The sequence below is a fragment of the Mirounga leonina genome, unplaced genomic scaffold (genome assembly GCF_011800145.1).
Source record: "Mirounga leonina isolate KUSES-001 unplaced genomic scaffold, KU_Mleo_1.0 Mir_82, whole genome shotgun sequence".
In the NCBI taxonomy this organism is placed as follows: Eukaryota; Metazoa; Chordata; class Mammalia; order Carnivora; family Phocidae; genus Mirounga; species Mirounga leonina.
The window spans coordinates 25823758-25837048 of record NW_023270825.1 but is presented as its reverse complement, the minus strand read 5'-3'; the positions used below and the strand labels follow the sequence as shown (position 1 = coordinate 25837048).

The window sequence follows — 13291 nt, the reverse complement described above, 5'->3', positions numbered from 1 at the left end:
CTGTTTTGTGAACTAAATATTTTGTGTCAGTTCTTGACCTTTTTAAACTTATTAAGAAAAAGACCAGAAATCGTTTGTTTTTAGATTAATAATTTCCAATTGTCCTTGTTGTTTTATTAACACAGGAAAACTGTCATTATTTTCTTATACCTGGGCGAAATACGGAGCTGTTTAGAAAAAAATTGTGTTCCTCGTATTTGGGCCCAGCATTTTTGCCCCAAAGTTCCACCCTACTTTTGAGTTTGACAAGTGTGTTCCTGCTTTGCACCAGCAGGGGACACTCAGCTTCCAGAGAGGGGTACCATTCTCTACCAAAGTGGTGTAGATGCTTTTTTCTTGTCAGAGGTGGGATCCAAAAAGACTTTGTCCTGGATTTTACAGTTTTAGGTGGATCCAATATGTGGTCTGAACGATTTGATGAGGCCTTTTTTGAGACAGAGTTAATAGCCAAATTTTCACTGCAACAGGAAAAAGAAAAAGTTAAAAGAAATTAAAACAAAATTGACTTGAACACCAAATGTGTTGTCAGACACCCAAAGATAGGTAGCACTGGCAACCTGGGGGAAATGAAGGTGCCCATCCACAGAACTGGAGGCTCCCATCCACACTGGAAGGTGGGAGGCGAGGACAGTGAGAAGGTCCCACTCAGGACCTGCCTTTCTTCTGCTTTAGCCGTATTATTGAGTGGAAATTCAGAAAAGACCCCCAAGCATTTGTAATGCCTTTCCCTTCTTCCCCACCCCCAGTTCCTTCTTCAGTAGCCTTCCTTGCTAATTAACACTGGCTCCGCAGGGATATTTACCTTTTCTCTGCTGGATTCCTGTGGTTTTGAAAGAATTCAGGTACTTGCTGGTTGCCAAGGAATTCAGATTACCTCACAGGCTGCACACTGTCCAGAATCTCTGCCACAGCAGCGAGGGGGGTGGGGGGCCGTGGAGACAGCAACAAGGGCAAGAAAACCCTCTCCAGTGCTCATTGTCACCCTCCCTGGCAGGCCTTTGCTGTTTGTGAAGTTTGAGTCATTTCTGGCTCTGAAGACCGGGGATCAGGCTGGTAATCCCCTCCCAGACGGCTCTGTGGGGCGCTGCCTAGTCACTGCAGTGCTTTGGCAGTCTCCCGCCTGCAGCTGGTTGACAGCAGATCAGAGAGCTCTTGGGCCTCTTGTTCTCTTCCATAAGATTTTTCTGGGTCAGGCCAGGATGAAACCTGGTGGCTCCTGGCAAGGCCGCCTGAGGTGCTGTCTCTTCATCCTCCGGGCCTTTCTGGCTCGGAATGGCTACACCTGCTGAAAGATAACTCAAGTGCCACAGCCAGGGGCTCCTCGGGGCTGGCCTCCTCTTTGTATGTTTGGACTGAAGGTTTGTTAGATGATGTGACTATCAAAGGGAAGGGGCTAACTGCCCTACGTCCAGATTATCTATGACTCTGCCTATGGTGCCGTATCTATGAAGAACAACATAGGTTTGGAATGGAGGAAGAGAGTTTAAAGGATTCCACTAAGTCTGTGCTTTCCCTTCCTGTTTTGGTTCCACACTGGCGACGTTCCCTGGACAAGCAACTCAGGTGCAGTTTCAGTTCAAGCTTATCCAGTACCTTCTATGTGCCTAACACGGGACCCCTTCCCACAGACGCTTAAGAGTTTTAGACAGATCCTTACCATTGTCTCCGTTCTCATTGAGAAACATTAGGAAGCAAAAAGGAAAGGTAGCTTTTGACTTAAGAATTCATTGTCAGAATAAAGATTATATGTTTCAGTGTGGTTTAAAAAAAGGCATATACTTGTCCATTCATTGGCGTGCTGTGAAATAGTACACAGAGTTTCAGATTTGGCAAAGAAGTAGAGGCTCCCTACCACCCCCCCATTTTTTTTGGTTTAAAGGTCAAGGCTATGAAATTCTATCATTAGAGCTTTTTCTAAATCTTGATTTCATTAAGAGGGAGGGAGGTTCAAGACTCAATTCATCACTTCGATTTCAGTATGTGCTAGGATAAGTATTTGCAAACGTGGTCCTGGGGTGGCTGGCAGAGAATTACCTCTTAGGTTGCAGCTAATAACGAGCTTGCGTTGAAGCTTTCAGACCTAAACTGGTTGAAATCTGATATGTGAAGGTCTAAATCAGGGGTCAAAAACCTAAAGACTCATGAGGACATTCACTGAGAGTGAGCCAGTGTGAATAGGGGGAGGGGCAGAGGGAGAGAGAATCTCAAGCAGACTCTGCCCTGAGCGCGGAGCCCGACTCGGGGCTCGATCTCACGACCCTGAGATCATGACCTGAGCTGAAATCAAGAGTTGGATGCTTAACCGACTGAGCCACCCAGGTGCCCCCAAAATCTAGATTTTTATTGAGAAACTTACTTCTGTTTTTAGACTCTGAATTTTGAAACCATATCAGACTTCTAGAAAAGCTGTAAAAATAGCAGTTACCTTTTACCTTGCATGTAGAGATCCCATTCAGATTTTGCCATTTGTCCGATAATGTTCTCTGTAACAAAAGGATCTGATCCAGGATCACATAGTCTATTTAGTTGCCGTGTCTCTTTAGTCCCCTTTGGTCTGGAACGTTTCCCTCAGCCTTCCCATGACTTTTATGACCTTAGCATTTGTGAGGATTACAGGCCAGTCATTTTTTAGAATGTTCCTCAGTTGGAGTTATCTGATATTTTTTTCATGAGTGGACCCAGGTTATGTATTTTTGGCCAGAATTCCACAGAAGTGATGCTGTTGTTATTGCATTATATCTGATGGCACATGATAATTGTTTATTGGTGTTTGACCACTTGATTAAGGTGATGTCTTCCAGATTTGTCTGCTGTAAAATTACTTTGTTTTCTCCTCTGTCATTAATAAGTATCTTCAGAGGAGATTTTGAGACCATGTAAAATCTCCTTCCTCATCTAGTTTTTACTCAGTGATTTTACTATCCATTGATGTTTCTTGCCTGAATTATTACTGTGACAGTTGCCAAATGACGATTTTCTAATTCCTTTATTCCTTTTCCTTTTATTATTTGGCATTTTACTCCAAGGAAGAGCTGTCTCTTCTTCCTGTTTATTTATTCATTTATTTATTTATACCAGTGGGGACTAAGGATTCCTATTTTATTTAATGGGTTATAATCCTTTATTATCAGGATTTATTTTGATGTCATATTGTCTCAGATTTGGCCAGTGGGAGCCCTTGTAAGCTGGCTTTTGTGTCCTCTCATTTCTTTGAGCACAAGATGTTTCAGGCTCCTCTCGTTCTTTCTCTGCCCTAGCTCTGGAATCAGCCATTTTCTCCAAAGGGCGTTGATTGCTTTTAATGGAGAACAGTATTTAGAAATCAAGATCCAGAGCTAGATAAGCTCATTGCTCTGGGATATTGCTGCTTTAAGGTCCTTGAAATGGGCAGACCTAGGAAATCTATGTTTGTATATATGGACATGTACATGTACACACACTGACATCTATATTTAATTTTATATCTGTCTCCATATATTGAAAAGTGGAATTTATATTAATACTTCCAATTCTCCTTCAAAACTACAGGGCTCGTTCTAGATTTTCCCTTTCCTTGTTTTTGTTTTTGTTTTTTTAATCTCTCTTCTCCAACAGTGAGAAATCTGACTCCCTTTATCTTCAGCATATTTATTCACTCAATTCCTTTGTGTGTAGCCAATCTCTGGACCTCCTTGGCCACTGCCCCCCTCAGATGCCCTCCTTGTGTGGACTCTGACCCCTGTGGGCCACTGCCCTGCACAGATAACCTCCATGTACTGCCTGTGGGCTGCCTTCCTATCCTGTCCACCATCTTCCTCGATATAAGTCCTGGCTGTAGGAAAGAAGGTCTAATTTTTAAATGCTGGCCAAGTCATTCAAGTTGTTTTTTTTTTTTTTAAACAGTTTGTGGGTTAATCAGAACTTGATTAGTAGGCTGTAGGACGGACCTCTGGTCTAGATGATATGAAGGAAATGTTAGGAACTGGTGACCAGAGATGAACATGGTCTGTTTAATAGGGGCTTTAGTGAGAACCCTAATATCTTCCTGACTTAGGAGGGAAGATGAGCATGCATATCTACGTGGCCTTCTACATTCCCCATTGGGCTAAGCGAAATAAAGAGTGTAGCTTTTGGCCCTTTTGGTAACTTTCCATTGAGCCTAAGTTTGTTTTTGTTTTTGTTTCCTCTAATTCTTACTTCTCAATGCTCTTTAGAAGCCCACTCTGTGACACTAATAATCTTGTCCTTGCTGGAGTTTAGAGTATAAATTCCTCAGTGAAAAGGAAGATTAGGACGAAGAAACCTTATTTGTTGGAGATGCAGTCCTGTTGAAAAAAGGGGTGTGGAAATGACGGATGTGTGGAATACCAGGTTACTCAACTGCCAGGCTTTTGCCACTCTTTTCTTGTTGTCGACCAAGTTAGATCAGGTCCCCATATCAAGGAGAGATGAAAACCCTCTTTCTCTGAAGCAGAACCTTTTCCTCCCTCTCGATCATTATTCTTTTGGGGGAGAGGATGGCAGGAGGTATGTCACTGTGGAGTAATGTCTGGGTGGGTCCTCTTTGCATTTCGTTAGAATTCAGAGAATGACAGTCACCCACTTGATTGGAGAATGTCTATAGAAGGAAGATTGGGATGCATAGATAAGGTTTACTTACCATGGAGTGACACGGTTGGAAGTTAGGTGATAAATACGGGAAGTTTCTGAAAAATCAGAGGTCCTTCTCATGCACAGACATGATGGTCATTAAACCCTTGTCCCTTAACCATACATGCCTGGTCAACATTTTCTCTTTGTCCACATCCTTCTTCCTGTCCTCATGTTTGTTTATTTTAATTTTGGGGTTTTTGGGGGTTGTTTTTCACTTTTCTTTCTTTGGCTTTCATATATTTCTAGCACAGGGAATTAGGAAGCGGAGATGGTGGGTGAGAAGAAATGGAGAAGAGGAACATTTTTAAATGCTGCCCTTTAATGTGGTAGAAATTCATGTTGACTTCATAGTCTGAGTAAGCATATGTAAATAATTTGTAAATCATATGAAAATAAACTTGTGGCCTTCCAGGATTTTTTTTCACACACTTGGATATGCCTCTTGGGAAAACCCCTTTAGTGAAGGGTGATATGGTTATAGTGGTATGTAAACAGGGGTTGATATTTACCATAACCATTTGACTCGAGTGTCCTTTTGTTGATGTTGAGTATCACTGGAAAGTTTTCTCTTTCCCTGGTTACTTCCTTCAGAGGCACGTATATTTTATACTTTGGTCTTCTTTTGACAACAGTCCAGGGTATCAAATTGCTGCTCTGTTTTCAGTGGGCTCCATGTTTAATCCTTCTGTCTTTTGCCTTCATTCCAAGTTCAGGAATTAGTCTCCTACACTATGCTCATATTTATGCTGTTCTTGCAGACCTAGGCTTTGTGTGCTTTTAATGCTGCCATTATTATTTCTTAAAATGAACTTTATAGATCAGTTCTGGTATTTCTACAGATGAGTTTTAAATCTGTACAACGTGATGCCAACAGTTTTTTCTTTTTTGCTTAATGTTTTCCATAGAATACTATGGTGCCAGGCACTATGTACGCACCCACTAGGTGTTTCTTGACCAGCTAATGCCCCATCATCCACAGCATCCCACACACAATTTCCCAGGCATGGGCGACCCTATTTTCATTTTTCACCCTTCCTATTGGTCTAAGGTTCTATAAGAGAAGCAGCATCTTGTGGTTAAGAACATGTGTTGTGGAGTCAGTGTGTGTGGGGGGGTATTTATGAATTTATTAAAGTTACATTCTTTGAACTTAATATAACTTACGCATTATTACAACAGCCAGATTTGCAGACAGCAATATTGAGGGTGAGAAAATAATTCAATTTAGGGAGAAATGATTGTTTCAACATTTAACCAGATATATATGGGACAACAACACTGTGACTAAGAGCATGGGTTTTAGAGTCAGACAGCCTTGGTTTTGATTCTGGCTGTGCTATTTCTTTTTTTTTCTTTTTAAGTTTTTATTTAAATTCCAGCTAGTTAACATATAGTGTAATATTAGTTGCAGGTGTACAATATACTGATTCAGCACTTCCATACAACACTTGGTGCTCATCACAACAAGTACACTCCTTAATCTCTCTCTCTTTTTTTCCTCCCTTCACTGTGTAGAAGTTTTTTATTTTGATGTAGTCCCAATAGTTTATTTTTGCTTTTGTTTCCCTTGCCTCAGGAGACCTATCTACAAAGAAGTTGCTAGGCTGATGTCAAAGAAGTTACTGCTTGTATTCTCTTCTAGGATGATTCTTATAGTTTCAGGTCTCACATTTAGGTCTTTAATCCATTTTGAATTTATTTTTATATATGATGGAAGAAAGTCTAGTTTCATTCTTTCACATATTGCTGTCCAGTTTTCCCAATACCATTTGTTGAAGAGACTGTCTTTTTCCCATTGGATAGTCTTTCCTGCTTTGTCAAAGATTAGTTGACCATATAGTTGTGGGTTCATTTCTGGGTTTTCTATTCTGTTCTACTCATCTATGTGTCTATTTTTTGTGCCAGTACCATACTGTTTTGATTACTACAGCTTTGTAATATAACTTAAAGCCTGTAATTGTGATGCCTCCAGCTTTGCTTTTCTTTTTCAAGATTTCTTTGGCTACTCTGGGTCTTTTGTGGCTCCATACAAATTTTAGAATTATTTGTTCTAGCTCTGCAAAAATGCTGTTGGTATTTTGATAGGGATTGCATTAAATGTGTAGATGGCTTTGGGTAGTATAGACATTTTAACAATATTTGTTCTTCCAGTCCATGAGCATGGAATGTCTTTCCATTTCTTTGTGTCCTCTTCAATTTCTTTCATAACTGTTCTATAGTTTTCAGAGTACAGATCTTTGAGCTCTTTGATTAGGCTTATTACTAGGTATCTTATTGTTTTTGGTGTAATTGTAAATGGGATTGGTTCCTTAGTTTCTCTTTCTGCTGCTTCGTTGTTGGTGTATAGAAATGCAACGCATTTCTGTATGTTGATTTTGTATCCTGTGACTACTGAATTTATCAGTTCTAGCAGGTTTTTTGTGGAGTTTTTGGGTTTTCTGTATATAGTATCGTGTCATTTGCAAATAGTGAAAGTTTTACTTCTTCCTTGCCAATTTGGATGCCTTTTATTTCTTTTTGTTGTCTGATTGCTGTGGCTAGGACTTCCAGTACTGTGTTGAATAAAAGTGGTGAGAGTGGACATCCTTGTCTTGTTCCTGATCTTAGGGGAGAAGCTCTCAGTTTTTTCCCATTGAAGATGATGTTAGCTGTGGGTTTTTTCATATATGGCCTTTATTATGTTGAGGTATAGTCCCCCCCAAGCCTACTTTGTGGAGGGTTTTTATCAAGAATGGATATTGTACCTTGTTAGTGTAATTTTGGACAAATTACTTAATCTTTCTAGGTTACATTTTAGTTTTTATATCCACTCTAAAAATGAAATATAATATTATCTACTTCAGAGACTTGCTTTAAGGAATGAATTAAATATTATATATGAAGCACCATAGGAGTGAGCACTTATCAAGCACTCATTATTTGTTAATGATATCACTCTCCTTTTATTAATACCACATTGATCCTGAGTTCTAGCCTACATTTCCTTGAACCCCTGCTCCTGACATTTAACTTAATGTCCTTTCTATCAGGTTTGCAACTGTGCGGTATGATCAAGGAGCCAAGAACATTCGGAACCAGTTCATGCACCTGACAAACTATAGTGTGAATAAGAAGAGTGGAGACTATGTCAGGTACTGGCTACAGCTGAGCCAACATCCACGTGTGGGTGTTGTGGATGTGGAAAGTCAGCTCATTGTCCTGCATTTATCTCCATGTAACCTATGGGAAGCCGTCCGTCATTTAGCACATTTAGCTGCTGCTTCTCTATTGCTTGCCCTCCTTGTTACAGTGTCACCTTTCTCTACCAAAATATGCCTTCCTAAATTTCGTCTTCACCATCTTTTCTCACTTGACTTACGTGTGGGAATTTAATAGGCATATGGAACTTTTTAGAAGTCAAGAAATGAGGTTATTTCAGCACTTGGCAAAATGTATCAAAAGCTTAAAAAATATTGGTACCCTTTGACCCAGCATTTCCATTTCTAGGAACTTAACCTTAAGAAATAACAAGAGATGTGTGCACAAGATCAGAGAGAATGTTCATGACTGTACATTGTTAGGTGGAAAAAACAGGTTGCCAGATACTACTTGTAGTTTACTTTCTTTTTTAATATATAAGATAACTAAAGCTGTTTATGTTTGCCGAGGGGAGAAAATGGAAACTATAAGGATATATACTAAAATGTTAGCAGTGCTTAACTAATGTGGACAGGATTATGGGCGGGTGACTTCTGTTTTCTTCTCTGTGCTTTCTTCTCTGTGCTGAAGTAAAAACTTGTATGTTTGGGGGGAAAAAGTTAGGAATAAATTAAATGAAGAAAGAAATGAGGCCATCTCAGAAAAGGATTCAGTGGAAGGGAGTACAAGCCCAGCTGTGTGGAAATATTCCTTCTGCTCTGTTTTCTTTCATCCTGATAATTTTGCCAGAAAGTGGAAAAATAAAAAAGAAACCCAAACAGTTACTTTCTACTCAGACTAAAAATAGGTGTCTAGAAGGTCCAAGGAAAGGAAGAAAAGAATCTGGAAGTGATGGCATAGTTGCCAAAGCTCTGTAGATTTCATGGAGTGTCCTGTGACCGTTTGGAATGGTTGAAGATACCATATCCTTCACTCTGGAAGACGAGCAGACATGCAGCTAGTGGGTGGTGGGGTGGTGGTAGGGAATGAGGGGGCAGCTGCGAAACACGGGTTCCAGATTGCAAGACCCTTCCAATGGTCTTGGCAGTGTACCCTGTTTGCCAGTCTGCTGCTCTAGCAGGGGGGTACTTCTTTGCTTTCATTGTTTCTCCAGTGCATTCTCCCTTCAGCGATAACTCAGAAAGTATCAAAAAAAGCTGTGTATACCTCTGAAGCGGAGGGAGCTTGCTTCAGATGCTAACGCAGTTCTGTGCTGGGTTAGCTTATTAAAATGCTACACTACATAAGCTCACTAGCCCACCCAGACTCAGTTCTGGTCCGAAAATGGCATTAGAAGTTCTTCTGTGGGCTCATGTGACATTTACCTCAAAGTCTAGGTTAGTATCCCTGAACATTTCACTCTATTAATGTATTGTAACCACTCTTAAATTGTTTACATTCTTTCACACATTTCTTCCACCCTTTCATGATACATAATTGTTTGCTTAAGGAAGAATTTGCTGCCTTCTCCCCTACCCCCATCGGTAAGGGAGGCCATATGCATTTTCATTTCAATGGTAGGTAGGGATATATGACCAAAACGACCAAGAAAAGTTGCTTAGTGGAGGTCAGCAAAGGGAATGTTTTCCTAAAGATTAAAAGGACAAGTATTTGTAAAAAATCTGATTTCTGCTGCCAGGCCTATTCGCATGTGTGACCTCTGTCCATTCCTTTGTTTTAGCTGTGATGATCCAGAGGTGGAGGATTATGGGAACAAGTGGAGCATGAGTGCCATGCTGAGGTATCTGAAACAGGAAGGCAGAGATACAACTGGTGAGTACCAGGCCTTTTTCCCTGTTGATCTCTCTCTTCTGTGTAACCTGCCCTGGCCTCTCAGCATGTCACCTCTGTAGTTCTGACAGTGTCACTGAGACATCTGATGGGGTCATTGGTGGTGGTGTCAAGTTTTCCTGCCCCGTCCAAGATGGAGAACAGGCTTTCCATGAGCCCCGAAATCCTTTTTCTTGTTCTAGTTTGGAAGGCACAACTTCTTCCTTTAGCCTTTAGTGAATTAATCCTTCTTGAGTGTTGAACTGCAAACTGAAATACTTTCTCCATATTGGCCGTGAGTGCAAATTTGTCCAAGTTAATCTCTCCCCTTCATGTTGCTGAATTGGAGAGTGAGCAGTGTCAAACAGGAGTACAGGGCTTGGCATCAAAGTGGACACTACTGCTGAGCCTTGAGCCGAGTGAGAAGTGCGCAAAAGGCTAAGCTCAGTCTACAAAGAGATGGGTGGTAGGAGAAGGCCGAAAGCGGGCGAGTAAGGCTTCCTTTCCATTCCATGTCTATCTTTTGTCGTAGCAGGCCACTTGAGTACAGTCCCCGGCACCTACATTCTGGACTGTGTCAACTTATTCCTAGATACACCTTCTCCTGGAGTACCTATTTGCATGAGCGCCACCTAGAGACTTTTTGGCATGAGCACATGTGCTTTTATAACCACACTGTGTTCTGGAATCCAGTCTTTCTACTCCATGCATTATAGTGTTTCTTCCTTCTTCTTCTTCTGCTGCTGCTGCTTTTTCTTCTTCTTCTTCTTTTTTTTTTTTTTTTTGTAGCATTGATGGCCCATGTGGAAGACCTGATTATTAAGACTATAATCTCTGCTGAACTAGCTATTGCTACAGCCTGTAAAACCTTTGTTCCTCACCGCAGCAGTTGTTTTGGTAAGGAGATTCAAGAAGCTTACTATGTTTTATGAAAAGGGGGTTGGGAAGTTGGGATGGGATCCTGGGGTAGAGAGGCTTAGTGATTCTACAGGAATAAGAGGTATGTGGTGGACTTTTCTTTCTAGGCTCACATAGCACATGAAGGTCCCGCTAAGAGGCCAGTGGTAGGCTTACTTGGAGGTCCCCTGAGGACTCACGAGCTTTCTGTGTGGGAAGCAGGGATTGGAACTAAAGTATGGGTCTCTTTGTCAGAGTGCAATCAGAAAAAGCCTGCAATGGACTGTACAGGAATCCAGCTTTAACAAATATATTCCAGAGCTCTTTGGCAGCCAGACTGGGAACCGTTCCAAGAAGCTCTGGCTGGTACCAGTATGTGCTTTCTCCCAGTTTCCAATGACTCCTCCTTTTTGTGTTAGTCTTCTTTCTAGTGGCTTTCTCCCCCCACCTCTCTTTCTTCTCCTCCTCTTCCTCCTTCCCTCCCCTTTTCTCCCACCTATAACTCTCCGATTGCACAGAGAAGGAGTAAGAAACAGTTCACAACTCCTGGATCAGGAAGTCCATTCCTCCTGACCTGCTGGCTGTGACAGGCACCAAGGGCGCCTGCGCACGTTTGCTTTCTGTGTGGGTGTGAGCTCTTTAGCGATTGCCAGTGTCAGTGTCTGTAAAGTCCACTAGGCTTTCGGCAGGTGGTAGGCTTTGTTAGTAAAACACACTAGGGTCATTGCTGGGGGGATATTTAAAGTAATACAGTAGTCAGGATATAAGGCATGGCTTGCTCGGGAGGCTGGGTAACAGGAAAGTAGAGAACATGGCTATTGGAGCCTGATGGAGTTAGTTTAAAAGCCATTCGCACCCCTTACTAGTTTTCTCATTTTCAGCAAGTTACTCCAGTCCTGTTTCCTCAACTTTAAAATGGCAGTAATGATGGTACCTACCTCCCAAGGGTACCATGAAGATCAGATGAGAAGATGTGTGCAAAGCAGTTGGCTCAATGTCTGCTCCTCAATTTGTGCTCAATAGAAATTATTTCTTTGTTATTTTTATAACCAGAATTAATAATTCTTGACCTCTTTCATGGATTATCATAATAGTCTGTACTTGAGGGGCACTAAAAAAGGGAGGTGTTGAGACTCCGAATAGAAGAGCTTAGATAAACCAGGACCTGAAATTATATAGGAAAAGAAGAGGTTGTGACATCTTTTCTAAATGCAGGTATCTTCATGTCTTGTAAAACCCTCACATGGCTCCTTAGGCTTAACTAGTAAATAGAAACTTGATATGACTTCAAGGCTTCTAAGGACCTGACCCCAGCTGAATTTTCTAGAAATTCTAGAATTTTTAAGAAATTTCTAGAATCTCCACTTACTCCTTATAATCCAGCTATACCACTGAGCACTCCATGCCTCTGTGCCTCGGTATAAATTCTGCTGTCCTGTCTGCCCAGCACACTCATGTTCATATTCTAAGACTCAGCTTGACCATTGCCTTTTCTAGGAACCCTTGCTTAACAAAGTGCCCTGTTGTGTCTCCTTTCTCATGCTGTTCGATACTTTGTTCTGTTATGTTCTTGTCCTATCATATTGTGATGTTTTGTTTACATGTGCACTTCCCCCTTAGTCTCTGAGCTTATTGCCTCAATTCTCAGTAGCCACTGTGTCTCCCCTTCCCCTCTCTCTTTTTGCCAAACCAAACCTTTCACCGTCTCCCTGGGCCTGCCAGGTCCTTCCCTCCCCCTCTGCCTTTGCACCTGCTTTATCCTACGTTTGACAGATTTTTCTCATGTTACTTTACTTAATAGATTACCGACATCTTTTCAAGATGAAGTCAAGTATCAGTTCTTTGGTGAATTTTTTCCTAAGTATTCCAGTCACAGCCCTCCCAGCCCCCAGCTTTCCATTCATAATCTGCAGTGGTACCTGATTGTCATCTGGTACGCATTTATGTGTCTGACTCCCCTCCTGGACTAGAAGCTCCCTGCAGACAGGAGCGGTGTCATCCTAGTTTCTGTTCCTCTTGTGCACAATAGCATTGTTTTTGCTCTCAGAGGATGTTTAAGAAATGTTTGTGAATGAATCATTGGTATTTGCTCTAATTGCCTTTTGGTGGCCTTTGATAGTAGGCTTCTCGGTAGATCTGGTTTGGTAAGGGCCTAGAGCTCTTAGCATTATTGTAAACTGTTTGAGGAAGGGGTGCATAGAACATATCTTCAACTTCAGAAACCTCACTAGATTAAAAAACTAAAGTTTCTTTCCCACATCTACTTGGCTCTTATATGAGGGTAAATTTCTTGGCATAAAAATTTTTGTTGTAGAAATGATCATAAGCTGTTCTGAAGGTTTCCTTTTCTATTTGTTTTATTACCTGATTGCCTTTTGGAAGCTTGAGAATTTCTGGAACTTAATGGCAGTGGAGATTCCGACATGAAATAAGTAGTGACTTTCTCTGACTCAGTAAAATACCCCTAAGTCCATTTCATCATCCATGGGTCCCCTTTCCCCCTCCCTGCTTTTCTTCAGTTTTAATAAAGTGAGTGCATCTGGAGTTTTTTAAGTTGTTGACTGTCTTCTTGGCTTTTGTGGTTCTAATTCCACTTCCTGTCAACCCTGGGATTTTGTGTGCTTCATTAACCTCCCTCCATCAGATATGATTTTGTATACGTGTATATATTTGTGCGAGTCTCTCTGGCTCCCACTGACTCCTGCTAGCTTCCCCTGGTGTTCAAGTTACAAGGAGTAAACTGGGTTTGTTTTCTGTCTCTCTCTCTCCCTTCCTTCCTTCCTTCCTTCCTTCCTTCCTTCCTTCCTTCCTTCCT

At 41.4% G+C, this 13291-nt stretch overlaps 1 protein-coding gene across 2 annotated transcripts in view; it reads left to right on the top strand.

The window, feature by feature from the left end:
- TTLL5 (tubulin tyrosine ligase like 5) overlaps positions 1 to 13291 on the top strand; it is a 259783-nt gene that overhangs the window by 43804 nt on the left and 202688 nt on the right. For both annotated transcript variants that reach the window (XM_034993230.1, XM_034993229.1), the window contains exons 10-12: positions 7662 to 7763; positions 9491 to 9582; positions 10369 to 10476. In XM_034993230.1, coding sequence (XP_034849121.1) covers positions 7662 to 7763; positions 9491 to 9582; positions 10369 to 10476 — 302 coding nt within the window. The remainder of the gene's footprint in view (positions 1 to 7661; positions 7764 to 9490; positions 9583 to 10368; positions 10477 to 13291) is intronic.